This window comes from Larus michahellis, chromosome 6 (genome assembly GCF_964199755.1).
Source record: "Larus michahellis chromosome 6, bLarMic1.1, whole genome shotgun sequence".
NCBI lineage: Eukaryota > Metazoa > Chordata > Aves > Charadriiformes > Laridae > Larus > Larus michahellis.
Genome location: NC_133901.1, coordinates 70929331 through 70942524, shown reverse-complemented (window position 1 = coordinate 70942524; position 13194 = coordinate 70929331). Strand labels below are relative to the sequence as shown.

At 41.8% G+C, this 13194-nt stretch overlaps 1 protein-coding gene across 2 annotated transcripts in view; it reads right to left on the bottom strand.

Moving 5' to 3' along the window:
* The window catches only part of DOCK1 (dedicator of cytokinesis 1), a 324129-nt gene that overhangs the window by 79635 nt on the left and 231300 nt on the right, over positions 1 to 13194 (bottom strand). For both annotated transcript variants that reach the window (XM_074593014.1, XM_074593017.1), the window contains exons 30-32: positions 8467 to 8545; positions 7636 to 7736; positions 4345 to 4403 (exon numbers count right to left, since the gene is read on the bottom strand). In XM_074593014.1, the coding sequence (XP_074449115.1) occupies positions 4345 to 4403; positions 7636 to 7736; positions 8467 to 8545 (239 nt within the window). The remainder of the gene's footprint in view (positions 1 to 4344; positions 4404 to 7635; positions 7737 to 8466; positions 8546 to 13194) is intronic.

Genomic DNA, 13194 nt, shown 5'->3' with positions numbered 1-13194 from the left:
CCCCAGTCCTATTCTCCGGAGGCACATAAACTTCTTGCTGAAAAAGGGAGTCACTGAAGAGGCACGGAGAGCTGCAGACCTCATCTCCCAGGTGCTCACCAGCACCTCTGCCAAGGTGAAGAGGACTCGAGGGCGGCCCCACCACCCATGAAGCTGTACCACACGCACCCACCCTTCTTGCCGTATTAAGAGGTTTTAATTAAAGAGAACCGAGAGCTTCTCCAAATATGAAAGCCAGAGGACTTGGGGGAATAGAAGTGTGCGAGTTATTAGCAGAAAGTATTAAAATCACTTGTACATTGTACTGTGAAAAAAATCCCTCGTCTGCTGTTCAAAACCCACTGAGCTCTTCAGGCCATCCGGAGGGTCCGTGGGTAGGAACAGCCTGGCTGGGGCCACAGCAGGCAGGAGCAGGGACGGCAGCGACCACGGGAAGGCAGGGCAGCACAAATTAAAACGCTAAGGCATCTTGATCGGTCTTCTTCACCAAGCATGCGCGAGGAGGAACACTGAGAAAGGGTCCATCCACCAACGGGGCAGTGGGGGAGAAGGTTGAGAGCCCTGTGTGACATCCTTCTGACGCTACAACACGCATCGGCGATGGGATAATGTGCACACCTGGGTTTGCCACGGTAATGCTGTGCCACAAAAGAAAGCAGGAGAGCAAAACACGAAGGGAAACGCCAGAGCATCCACCCCAGCTGCCCGCCACAGGCAGCACTTTCCAATAAACATCCCAACGATGAATTTGTCTTTTTTTTTTTTTTCCCCGGGAGAGTGGGAACTCCCACGCAGACACTCAAAATGTGACAAATCTGGAAGAAAATTGAGGATTCGCTTCTGAAAACCAAATTGTGCAGCTGCTTGAAGAACCACATGTAAAAAAAGTATCCTTTTGGAGATGCAAAACCTTCCCCTTGCAGTGGCTTCTGCCTTGCCGCGAGCTGCGCTCTCCGGACTGCTCGCACAACTCAACAGACCTCATCACGCAAACCAACCCCAAGGTGCTTGCTTTAGCGGGTAACGTGTGATTTTCATTTCCCAGGTTCTTCTAATTTAAATTTGGGCCACAAAACCCACTGAATAATTTGCCAGCAACCTCCCCCCTCACTTGGGTCAGCTCTGAGCATGCATGACTAATCCAGAGAGCGTGATCTGTAATGACTCCTGTTTACATAACGCTCAAAGTTCAGGACTATTTTTAAGCCTGGCCTTCCCTCTGATGACATTAACATCTCTGTCAAGACACCTTTTCTGAGGCCGAGCACTTGGAGGGAAGGGCCGGGACAGTGGGCAGCAGCAACCATTTCACTCCATCTTCAGAATTCTTACTTTTCCACCTCCCCCCAGCTGGTTCAGACGTCACCAATAAAAGCAATGCTTTCTGAGCTGGCTTTCCTCGACCAGCTTCACCACAAGGATGTTATTTTTAACGCCAGTACAATTTCTCTAACATGTAACCATTGAAACCGCTAACCACGGAAAACTGGTAGACGTGACCTAGTGTCAAACTGCGTTTTGTACATGCTAAATTACATTACATCACGCTTTTAACTGCGTGTTGTTTGAGTTCCTACATTTCCAAGACAGAAGCCACGGTTTGCTTTGTGCTTCTCTGATCCTTATTGTCTCACCAAGGTCTAAGGAGCCCCGGCTCCAACAGAAGAGTGACTCTAAATAATACGTTATTTGAAAGTTCAGGTTGCGATACAGGGGGAAAAAAGGCCTACAGAGACTAATACACACTGGGTTTGGTGCAGGCAAGAAAATAAAAGCCTCGCAGTGCTTTCGGAAAGGCAAAGCAGTGGGAGCTCTGCGCTCTGGGACCAGGCTCCCCGAAGCCGTCCTCTGCGCTGCATCAGAGCACGCAAATCTAAAGCCGCCACGGTCAAATCTAGCAGGGTATCGAACAGCACGGCTACAACTAGGATTTAAATAAAAAGATCTGTCAGGCTGGATCTCTCGCACGCAATTCCCCGTTTAAAACAGAAATCTTATTCCTAAATTTCAGGCATTTAAAGTGCGCGCACACGGTTAGCTAGAGCTGCTCTCCACTCCACATAACTCTTTTTTTCTTTATACTTTTAAAGGTAGGAAGGTATGAATATCGCAGCCAAGACTGCATAAGAAACACAGACAAGAAAAAAACTTTCAGAATTTGTATTTTGCTATTTAATTTCAGAAAATAAATTATACTCTTAGATGTGCCTTACAGCTACAGGACTGTCTGCTCCCCGACTGGGGAGTTTCAACTCAGCAGGCATTATACGTTTATCATGGTATTTATGAACAAAAACTGTTGAGACAAAATATTAATTTTTGAGGCTAATTCATACCCTTTAATACATAAATCAAAAGTCAGGGTTGTCTGGCTTCATCATATTTTATGCACAATGGCAGAGTTGTGCATATAAAAATTACATGCTCAAGCATATGCAAGAATTATAGCTTTTCACTTCTGATTTTTTTTTTTCTGAATATATACATTAATAATTTGACTAATGTAGTGCAACTTCTAAGATAAAAGTGTCGAGCCCCCCCCAGTCCATTCCCCTGCAGTGGCATGTCAGAATTCGGTCTTAATTGATGCTGTGACATACGTGAGATTGGTGAAGCGCCAGGAGCGGAACACGATCAGCATGGACGAGCTGTATTACAAAGAAGATGAGCAAAAGCAAGCTGCTCATTACGAGCAGCACAAAGGCCGCCTTGGATTGGGGTCCTGCCTCCGATTTACCTTTCTCTTGCAGCTTTTGTTGGGAAGAGCAGCAATTTACCGACTCCCTCAACACGTGAGATTTCAGCATTAATGATCCCAGCCACTTACGGAATCGCAGAGGTTAGAGCTAGAGGAGGTCACGGAGCCATCTACCTGGATAATCTCAGTTTATAAAAACTCTATTAAAAATAAAAGGCTTTCATGACAGCGCAGAAAGAAATATCAAGGGAAACACACACACACACCCCCCGTGCCAATCGAGTCATAAAACTCCAGGGGAAATTATTCTCGTCCCCCTGTTCATGGTGAAAAACTGAACCCTGGAGCAACTAAATACTTTGTCGGAGAGCAGGCAGCGGCAGCAGGAAAAAGCACAACGCACTCCACAGTCCCCAGACTGAATAAAATAACTTCAGGTAAGAACAGCCAGGTCTGCATCTACGTATGCAAACTTTTCTATCAGTCCAGGAAAAGCAGAAAAGGTTTAAGAAACCAAAGATGCTAAAGGAATTAGTAAAGATACCAGGTGAATACACAGCTTAAGCCTGGAATGGGGCAGGATTTGGCTAATTACTGACAGAGAGACCGCCAGCGTCCTGAGCTGGACAACCCAGCATCGGGCACGACACTGATTTTATTAGCTGTCTGTCAAGTCACACATCAGGTGTGTACTACGCTTTAATCTCTTCTCCAGACGCTTAATTCACGAAAGATGCTTCTAATAAAAAGGGAACTCAGCTGCTCTCAGAAGCCTCTTCTCATCATTCCAGCAGAGCGGATGCAAACTCTGTGATATCAAACAGTTTCGAATCCTCGCATTCCCTTCTCTTATATACGCTGATTTTTTTCAAGTTTCAGCAACAACAGCTCAGCTAGAGACATAAGCAAAGTGGCAAATGCATTTATTTCTGATAATTTAAGGAACTTTTGATAAAACTCAGAAGAGCAGAAGTGTCTCTGCTGTTAAGCTCAGGAAAATGAAATCTGGCAGACGAGTACACTCAGGTCACAGTAAATACTCAGTTTCTCATGAAATTCAATCCCCATACAGCTAAATTATACCCACAGAACAGCACCGACTTGAGACAGTCAGGTATGTCTAATTTACCTACGAACTCCAGGGATATCCAAGTTCCCATTCTTTGCTGATCTGCCTGAGTCACTCTCATACAGCCAAACAAGACTGAAAATCAGACTTTAAACAGAATTTCTAGGCTAAGTTACTGATATCCTTTGGACGCGCTCATTTTCCTACAGTCCCAGTTACAGCATGCACGTGTATCTGTGTGCGTATATATATGTGTATACATATATGACCGTTTATTCATATATTTAAGGAGAAATAAACATTCGACGGGTACCACCATAACGGTTCACTTGTATTTAGCATGAGGTTGAATACTATGAAAAAACAGAAGATATGTCAACATTGACCGCCGTTATGTATCTTCCAGATGGCAAAATAAGCATGCAGAGGAGGCTTTATTTCTTAAATTACCTGCTTTTTAAAATGCCTCCTGGAAGCCTACCATTATTTCAAGAGAAATCAAGTTTATTTCATCTCTAGTTTGGTTTGTACAAAGACTGAGTGAAAGCGTTAGGCAATAGCTGCTCCGGCTACTTACCCAGATTATACCACATGTCTCTGATTTCAAACCCAATCTGCCTTCTCATATCACCGTACCTTAAAAGGAAAAACAAAACCATTCTTTAAAAAAAAATAATCAAATAACAATTAGCAGAAAACATCTCATTTCGAAATCTGATCATCATTCAAAGATATTTGAAATCAGGGAGTGGGTTTTCCAAATTCAAGCCATCCAATGAGTTTGTCCAGCCTCCCGCGGCAGCTCAGCGATGCTCCCGCAGACACTGGGCTCTGCCCAATGTCCCTTCTGCAGCAGCTTCTGTTCCTCACCTGTTATCTGCTCTCCCCCAAAGAACTCAAATTGCAACCTCTGCAGTACCACTTACCAAAGGCAGAAGACACACTCAACATCCACCTGTGCAAACCCTCTCTTTGCCGTATTTTCAGATTGCCCAACCGTCCTTCAGGACACTGGGTGGTTACAGAGATTAATTGTGAGCATTTTCTGTTTTCCAAACGGTAATGGCTGGAGGAAGCACAGCAGAGAGCTTCACAGCCTAAGGCTCTATTTTATTTTTATACACCCTCTTAGCATAGCACTGGCCTAGAAAATACAACAAGGAACATCTTGTGACATCTCGTACCTTGATGCACAAAATCAAGAAAGAGAAGCTTTTGACATTCCAAGGGGATTCTGTGTCCTGCCTGGGCTGGACCAAAAGCAAGTGGTCCCAGGCAGTTCCTGAGCGTGGTGAAGGGGGGAGCCCATCCTTCAGCGTCACCCCCACCCCCCCCTGCTCCGCTGGGAAGTTGGTGGCACCAACTCCTCCCATCTCCCAGCAGGGGGATTTTAGTCTTCCACTCCCCCTCCACATTAATACCAGGAAAGCTGGTATTAAACATCCTATTGTCTTCAATTAACGATCATATTAAACACCCTATTGTCCTCATTAACGATGGGATCAGAACCATAAGCTCTAAGAACATATTTGCTACACAGAATATTTGTACGTTAAAGATGGTTACTTAAACAGCAAGATGAGCAAAATGGTAATATCTAAGAACTTGTGGGATTTCTGTGGGATAATAGTGAGATACCCTGTCATTAATATGGATTAAAGAGATTCTTCTGCATCATTAAGAACCTGTTATTATCTAATACTTAAATGCAATGTTTAGCAAAACCTACAAATTACAATGATTACATTTTTAATTATTAAATATTTGACATATTGATTGAAATATATGCTTAAAAAGATGGGTGAGTGTGATATTGAATTAACTGATAAATTCTATCCGTTTGGCACAGAACCGGCAATGGTTTCACATAGCAATTAAAAGTTAGTGCTTCCAGGCCATACATTTATTGCATCTTGAAGAATTTACGGTCTTGATCTCTGTCTCCAAAACACGACTACAGTGAGAATAACAACTTGTAAAATCATTATAAACAGAGATTTACAATTTCACAAACTTCATTAAGTAACCACTTCAAACGACTTAATCTATTTACTGATATTAGCAGTGAGAAATGTCTGTTGATTTCTTGAATTTCTTCAGCAAGCTGTACTGCTCGGTTTCATCGAAAAATCACTTGAAGAAAATTTCTGTTGAAGGTTCCCATCCCCACAAAGAGGGATATGAGTCCACAAATGTATTTGACGGTAATTTCCAGTCCAATTACAGCTCAGCTGTTGGTTTTTTGTTGGGGTCAGGAGTCTGATCGCAACTAAAAGGCTGATGTAGGACACACCATCGTGGGACAGAGCAAGCAAGGGGAGAGGGAGAGCAGCCACGGCTCTGATCCCTCTGCCGGCTAATGGATTGGAGCGCTTTCCCTTTTGCAATTATCCTTTACACTCTTAATTACAAACGAGAATTAGCATCACTGGTCCCATCTCGAACAAAACCATTTTGTTCCATAAATTCTAAATCTGATAAAATAAAATTTACCTGCCTCAACAAAACCATCATGGTTTCCTTTTGCAAATGTGTAACTATAATGTTATTCCTGAGATCTATAGCACAAGTGCAAAGGCCTGAGCTCTGCTTGACATCGCTTTTCCACTGAAACTTGTAAATATTCCTGTTTCATCAAGGAAGCCCCAGGAGTCACACGTACGTGTATTAGATCACACAGGGCTTAAAAATTCTGTTTCAACGCTGAGGTACAGCACAGCTTCCAAAGGAAGCTCCTCCAAACTCCTGATGGAGTGGATGAGTTTGAAGGGCAAAACTTCGCTGCCAAAAAAAAATACGGATGGGACACAGAGCCCTGCCTTTTCTGGTGAAAGGCGGAAACCCACACAGTTAAAGTAAAAAGCCTAAAAGCCTTTTAAAATCAAATCTCGCTGCAGCACTGACAAACTCGTCCCATTCTCGCCGTGGTCTCTCTCACCATACTAATATACAGAAAGGCTTCAATTTAGAAGACGAAGTGATACAAAATGCATCTTCCTCCTCAATATAGCTATAGAATATCTACTGTACGTAACAAGGAGTCTGAGCTATACTTGCTCAGGGCATCTGCTCTGAAAGTCCCTTTTTTTCTGCATTAACTGGGGTAACCTGATTGACTATGGGAACGAACCGCTTTCACAGGCGCTCTTTACAAATGTTATGACACAGAAAGAGAATCCACACGCTGTATTTGAAAACACGTAACTGGCTTTTTTCAGTGTTTAGTTAATTAACGATAAGCTTCGCTACACTGGAACCCCAACGAAATTTAGGAGGAATGAACGCATTAAACAAAATATTCACGCTCCGGTTTCATTTCCGGCCTTTTTTTCTTTTGACAGGTTTCATTTGCTGTGGGATTGTGAATAGCACTCGGGTAGTTCAAGCTCCCCGTTCAGAGGTAGGCAATGTAATCCCTTTTAACCAGGAAAGCAGACAAGACTGCAGTTATACAAACCCATTCTTTGGGGATATCGCAGCGAAACTGGCTGTAGTTACAAAAATTCACTCTAAACGGCCGTTAGGGATTAAGCAATAAAGAGCGCACGTAAAATGAGATTAGAATAAGCACAAAGCTAAAGTGATTTAAAAATTCCGTTTTATAATATGTTAATACTTCTGAAAAGTCTTGACTTTATGAACATCCTGCAGTATAAAATACTGTCTTCATCAGTAATGAATCATGTAATTTAGATCTTGATTCAAGGGCAGAAACACATGAGATACTTGATTCATGTTTTTAAAACCAACCTTTCATTATACCATGATTGCATCTCAATTTGAATGGATTTAGCTAAGAAATTAAACTAAAATTATGTTAATAGACCTCAAGTTCTTGTCCATGATTTAGATGACGAATAGGACTTACTTGTTAAGTATTTTTGCTCTTTTAGCACTTGAAAAATTCTCCAGTTGTAAAGACTCTTGCGTGAGAAAAGCAACAGCCAGGTGGAAGTAGTTGTTCCAAAGCTGAAAGCCCCCAAAATGACAAGAATAGATACCATTAATTCTCTGAAATGTTTTTCCGCACACCTACAAAACATCTTAGAAGTATCTAAATTATGCACATAAATATTTAAAGGTGAAAGTAACAGACACCACAGAGATGGTGTTTCTTGATATATTCGTAGTACATCTCCTCGTTATGTTTACGTCTCCATGAAACATTTCCCATCTACAAATCCTAATCGATTGTGTTTTGATGATTCGAGTAAAATTAAATATGAACACGTAAATATGAAAAAAAAAAAAAAGATCCTGAGCAAATGACCTAAACTGGTGTCTTTTTCATCAGCAGGGCGTTCGGGCGCAACGTTTAAGGCAAGAATTCTGCTAAAGCATCTGCTGCAGAAAGGGGGAGGACACCCCTTTTTGCTGTTCCTGAAGGAAAGGAGGAGTTTTTGGTGATGCTCTGGGTGAGACTCGGAGCTATTCTAGGACAAGACCCACAAGGCACGAATGGATCGTACATACCTGCTGAGCCTGAAATGACTTGACTGGGATAACTGGTCACCTGGCGTTCACGACGACATACAGAATCACAGAACGGTTCGGGTTGGAAGGGACCTTAAAGAGCATCTAGTTGCAACCCCCTGCCCTGGGACACCTCCCACTAGATACATGCACCAAAATTATGCGTTTAGGGCAGAAATTTATTACAACATTAACACTGGTCCCCAGAAACTGGTTTTTTTCTTACCTGTAACTCAAAGTTGGCTTGATCGAGAAATTTTTTGTTTAGCATATCTGCATACTGATTAATTGCTCGCAGGAAGACTCTGAAAGATCAAGAGAAAATTACATAATTACATACTCTTCTGTGGTACCTTTGTACATTTGGCATCCCAATTAGACAAAAATCTGAGTCTGTCTAGAAAGTGAAATTCGTAGCTGTTACTTGCAAAGCAGTGTGATCTCACCACTGTTAAGTACACAGAATTATATGCAGATGTTCTCCAAATTAATCAAGTAAATTAGCATACGCAGAAACACAAGGAATGTTTTGGATAAGATCACTCGTCTTTAAAATATCTCATGATAATCACGAGGTCATTAAAAATTCAGTTTATTAGAAAAACGTATACATATTTTTAAAGTTACAGCATCGTGGCGTTGTATCTAACCTAGACCTGCAGCTGGCTGCGGTTTAACTTGCAGGTCAAGCAAAGCATGTCTGAACACGAGGCAAACGTTGTTTTACTTACGGCCCAGTAACACATAAAAATGCTGTTGAAGGACAATCTTCAAAACATTGTTCATTGTTCTACTTCAAAAATGCTAATTTAGCACCCAGTGGCGTTTATTGCTTTTCTAAAAAGGATGCTCCTCACATTGCAATAGGAGTTGGCTTGACAAGCTTTAAAAATAAAACCAAATGGTATAGTCTAAGTAGGTCACTCCATATTCATGGTGCTGAAAAGTAAACATATTATTCTTTGGTACCCTAATCTCCATTTTCAAAATAAACATTAGATTCCTCCTGAAAACTTTAAATTTATGCTAGGGAACTGCCAGCTAATGCCCAGACAAATGAGCTTGTCTTTTGAGCAGACTGTGGTAGAGATTTATGGCTCCTGAAAGCACCAGCAACGATAAAGACCACTCATGACACGCACTACTTTCCTCCCCTCACAACAGCAATCTTTAAAAAGAAGTTCACCATCAAATGCAAATAACAAATTTAACCTTTCTACAGGCTGACAAACAAATACCAGGATTCTTTAAAACAAACCCGTAGCGGCAGTTAGAAAGATCTTTTACTGCATTTAAGATACCTGGTGATCTCTGCCGAAAAAAAAATAAATAAATCAATGTTTAGCTAAATGTTTGGTAACCCAAGAGAAACGAAGCCTCCAGATAACACACAGGCATCAGGATGCTAAGAGAGATTATTTATGAATACTAAATTAACAAAGTAAGGCAAAAATTTTGGCGCCACTGGGATGTATCTGTACTACAAAGTCAGATCGCCCCCTCGGCAGCGTGATGGAGGTGAAGGAAAGTATTTAAAATGTGAAAATAGAAATTGAATTTATCAAAGAAAATACTGAAGAAAATCTAAAAGAAGACAGAATATATGAAATATAAACAGATATGTAGAAAACTTAAAGACATACTTATATGTAGGTATACACACATCCACACACTTCCCAATATTACTCTTTATAGCTAAGACGTCAGAGGCACCTACGCACCTGCATCCCGCGTACGCAGAGATGCATTTCAGGAACGGCACTTCTGCGCATTATTCACCAGTATCTTTGTCAGAAGAAAACAACTTCATTAAGAGATTTAATAGATGAGATGAATTCAGCATCCAGAACAATACACTGCAGATATACGTATTTTAGATCTATGATTCAATTACTGAGCTGTAGCACATACTAAGATTGAAACTGAAGTTATCCATGTAATCAGACCATCAACAGTTTGAGATGTAGACTTATGCCCTGTTTTGTGGTTTTAAAGTCTGATAATACTGAGATCCATAAGTCTTCCCAGAAGAATTAGTAATTTAACATAGTAGGAAAGGCCATCTAACGCTCCTTGCCTTATGAAGATAAAATCAGTTCCAATACAGGGAGGATTATGCCTACAATTTAATTATGTTGCCTCAAGACATCACTGTAAAGTATTCAATCTGCTCCATCTAATTAAGCTTTGGAACAATCTCATTACTTTATATACCATTATTTTTCTTTAAATTGTAACTCTCATTTTTCCCCTATATTAATTCTGGTGAATACCAATAAAGAACAAATAATGCAGATTCCTCTGCACATTGCAGCTGCAAAAGGACCAAACCGCAGCCCATCTGTTACACCGTAGCTGTAATTAAACGCCACCACCCTCTCCCAGCCCGTGTGCTACCCCTGTAATCAGGCTGCTTTAGGAAGGCAGGTATTCCACCAACTTTCTACAAAAGAACATCAAAAGAAGAGAGGCAGAGATTTAAGTGTTGATTTTTGAATTATTCAAAGCCCATTTTAATTTCGATTTCATTTGATGCTACACTCAATCCTTCTGTCACTGGATAAAACGCTTCCTAGCGTACGTCAGTGAAGAAAGCCCAGTTCTTGTCCCAGGGAAAGTCAACAGAACAGTATTTTTATTATAACAGCATGTCTTCCGTTGCAAATCAAATGTCAATGAGGATTTTGTGCCTGTTTCGACCATTACTGAAAGGATTTGTGGAAATATTGACAGTCCCTTTACTACAACACGGGGGGACAGCCAAATACGACGATCCCAGGTCATGGCACTGCAAAGTGAACCATGACTGGCACAGGACCGTAACAGAAAGATCCATCCTGAATAATCCAGGTTTAACTGAGGAAAAGGGAAGTTTTGCAGATTAATCAGCAACCAATTTAAGTTCCGCAACCTCCTGGCGCAACCGAAGTCGCAAGAATGACCCTGCCGTGGCTAAGCTCGCAGCTCGCATCCAGTACCTCCGGTGCCAAGAGAAAACACCAAAATTACCACAATTTTTATCCGATGAAGCTATTTTTAAGAATATATATTAAAATACTGGCAATAAGAAGTAGCAATACTGGGAGAACAAGAGTAGAGAGATTTCACCACAGTACTGTTCCTCCACTTTGGTGTAAAGCTGTATTGTTTTGGGGCCCAACAAGGAAAGGCTGCATTTAGATAAATGGAGTTTCGTATCGGGCTGAGATCACTGAGTACCTCTCCGTGTACTCCTGCCCACCTCATAATCTCTTCCATACCCGCAGAAGAGTGAGGAGAGGTGTCAGCTGAGAAAAAAGCTAAGTATTTCTACCTGGAGTGCTCAAAGACCCTCCTGTGAACGAGCTGCAATTGGCTGAAAAAGAATCAGAAGAAACAACAACGGACGAAGGGCTACAGGGCAAAAGCAAGACGGTTGGGTTGGCATCGCTTCACCGTTTTGGTCCGACACTCAGTCCTCTGGTTAATCAGACAAAAAGATTACTTCCCTGAAGAGATCATTTGGATAGAAAAAAATTTTGCCTGATGAATTCTCGGCTATTATCGACAAAATGCTATGTTATCGCCTGTGAAGTTTGATGCAACTCAGGAACGTAAAAACAGTTCAGGTTTATGCCCAAATAAAATTCAAAAGAAGGAGGAGAAAAAAATCTATGAATCACGCCAGGTGTTAGTTTAATCCTCGTCCTCCTCCAAAGCAGGGACTGCCAATTTTCAGTAACTTCGTTGTCAAAGTTAGAGAAACCGAAAAAATTGAGGGCAATGTGGCTCTTCAGAATAGGGAGAATTAAGCCAAAAGAATAATCTGGCTGCTGCTAACAGACGTAAGGATGAAAGGTGGACTCGGACAGCACTGGGCCAACAGACAAGTATCAAAACTATCTCCTATGCTCAGATGGAGAACATCAATCTGCAGCGGCATACCTTATCTTGCTGTAATTAATAACGAAGATTAGCTTCCAGTTGCATGTGCATAAAAAGAAGTGCTTTTCTTGAAGTTCAGTTTCGATTAACAAAAGAATACATTATCCGTGTCAGGAAGAGCCACAGAAGTTAAAACCTTGAAAAAGAGAGAAGTTCAGGGACTGGAACCGACCACAATGTACTCTGCTACAATACTGAGAATGTCACACGCTGCAACAAAACCCAACACTAACATATTGGAAAAGATTTGTTAGACAAAAGACTTTATCAACCCAATTAAAAGAAGGAAATTAACATTTCCTATGATGTGACTGGAATAGAAGGAATATGATTACATAAGGAAGTCACTTCAGGATATGTGGAAGGAAGACTGACCATTGCTAAAGGGCATAAGTATCTACCAAATAACACAATTAACATCCTGGACAGACGAGGTTTATGTCTGCTGAGCCCCGGGGATGGCTCCAAACACATCAGCAGCTTTCTGGTGTCTCTGCTCTTGTAGTTAGGTCCTGGGAGGCAGGGACTATCCCCTTACTCTGTGTTTAGACAGCTTCCATCCCAGTCAGGCCTTACACCATCAGCGGGATTTCTTGATATTTTATGTATTTGCTGGTAAGACACCTTTACCAGTTCTCCGGAAGCCAGAAGGAACAATGCATTGCACAGACACACAGTGGAAGGCTGCAAAAGTGTGTTAGTCGTAGAATTGTTTTGGTTGGATGGGACCTTTCAGATCATCAAGTCCAACCATTAACCCAACACTGCCAAGTTACCACTAGACCGTGTCCCTCAGCACCACGTCTACACAGTGACTCCACCACTGCCCTGGACAGACTGTTCCAATGCTTGACAACCCTTTCAGGGAAGAAATTTTTCCTAATATCCATCCCAAACCTCCCCTGGTGCAACTAGAGGCCGTTTCCTCTTGTCCCATTGCCTGTTCCTTGGGAGAAGAGCCCGACCCCCCCTGGCTGCCCCCTCCTTTCAGGGAGCTGTAGAGAGCGAGAAGGTCTCCCCTCAGCCCCCT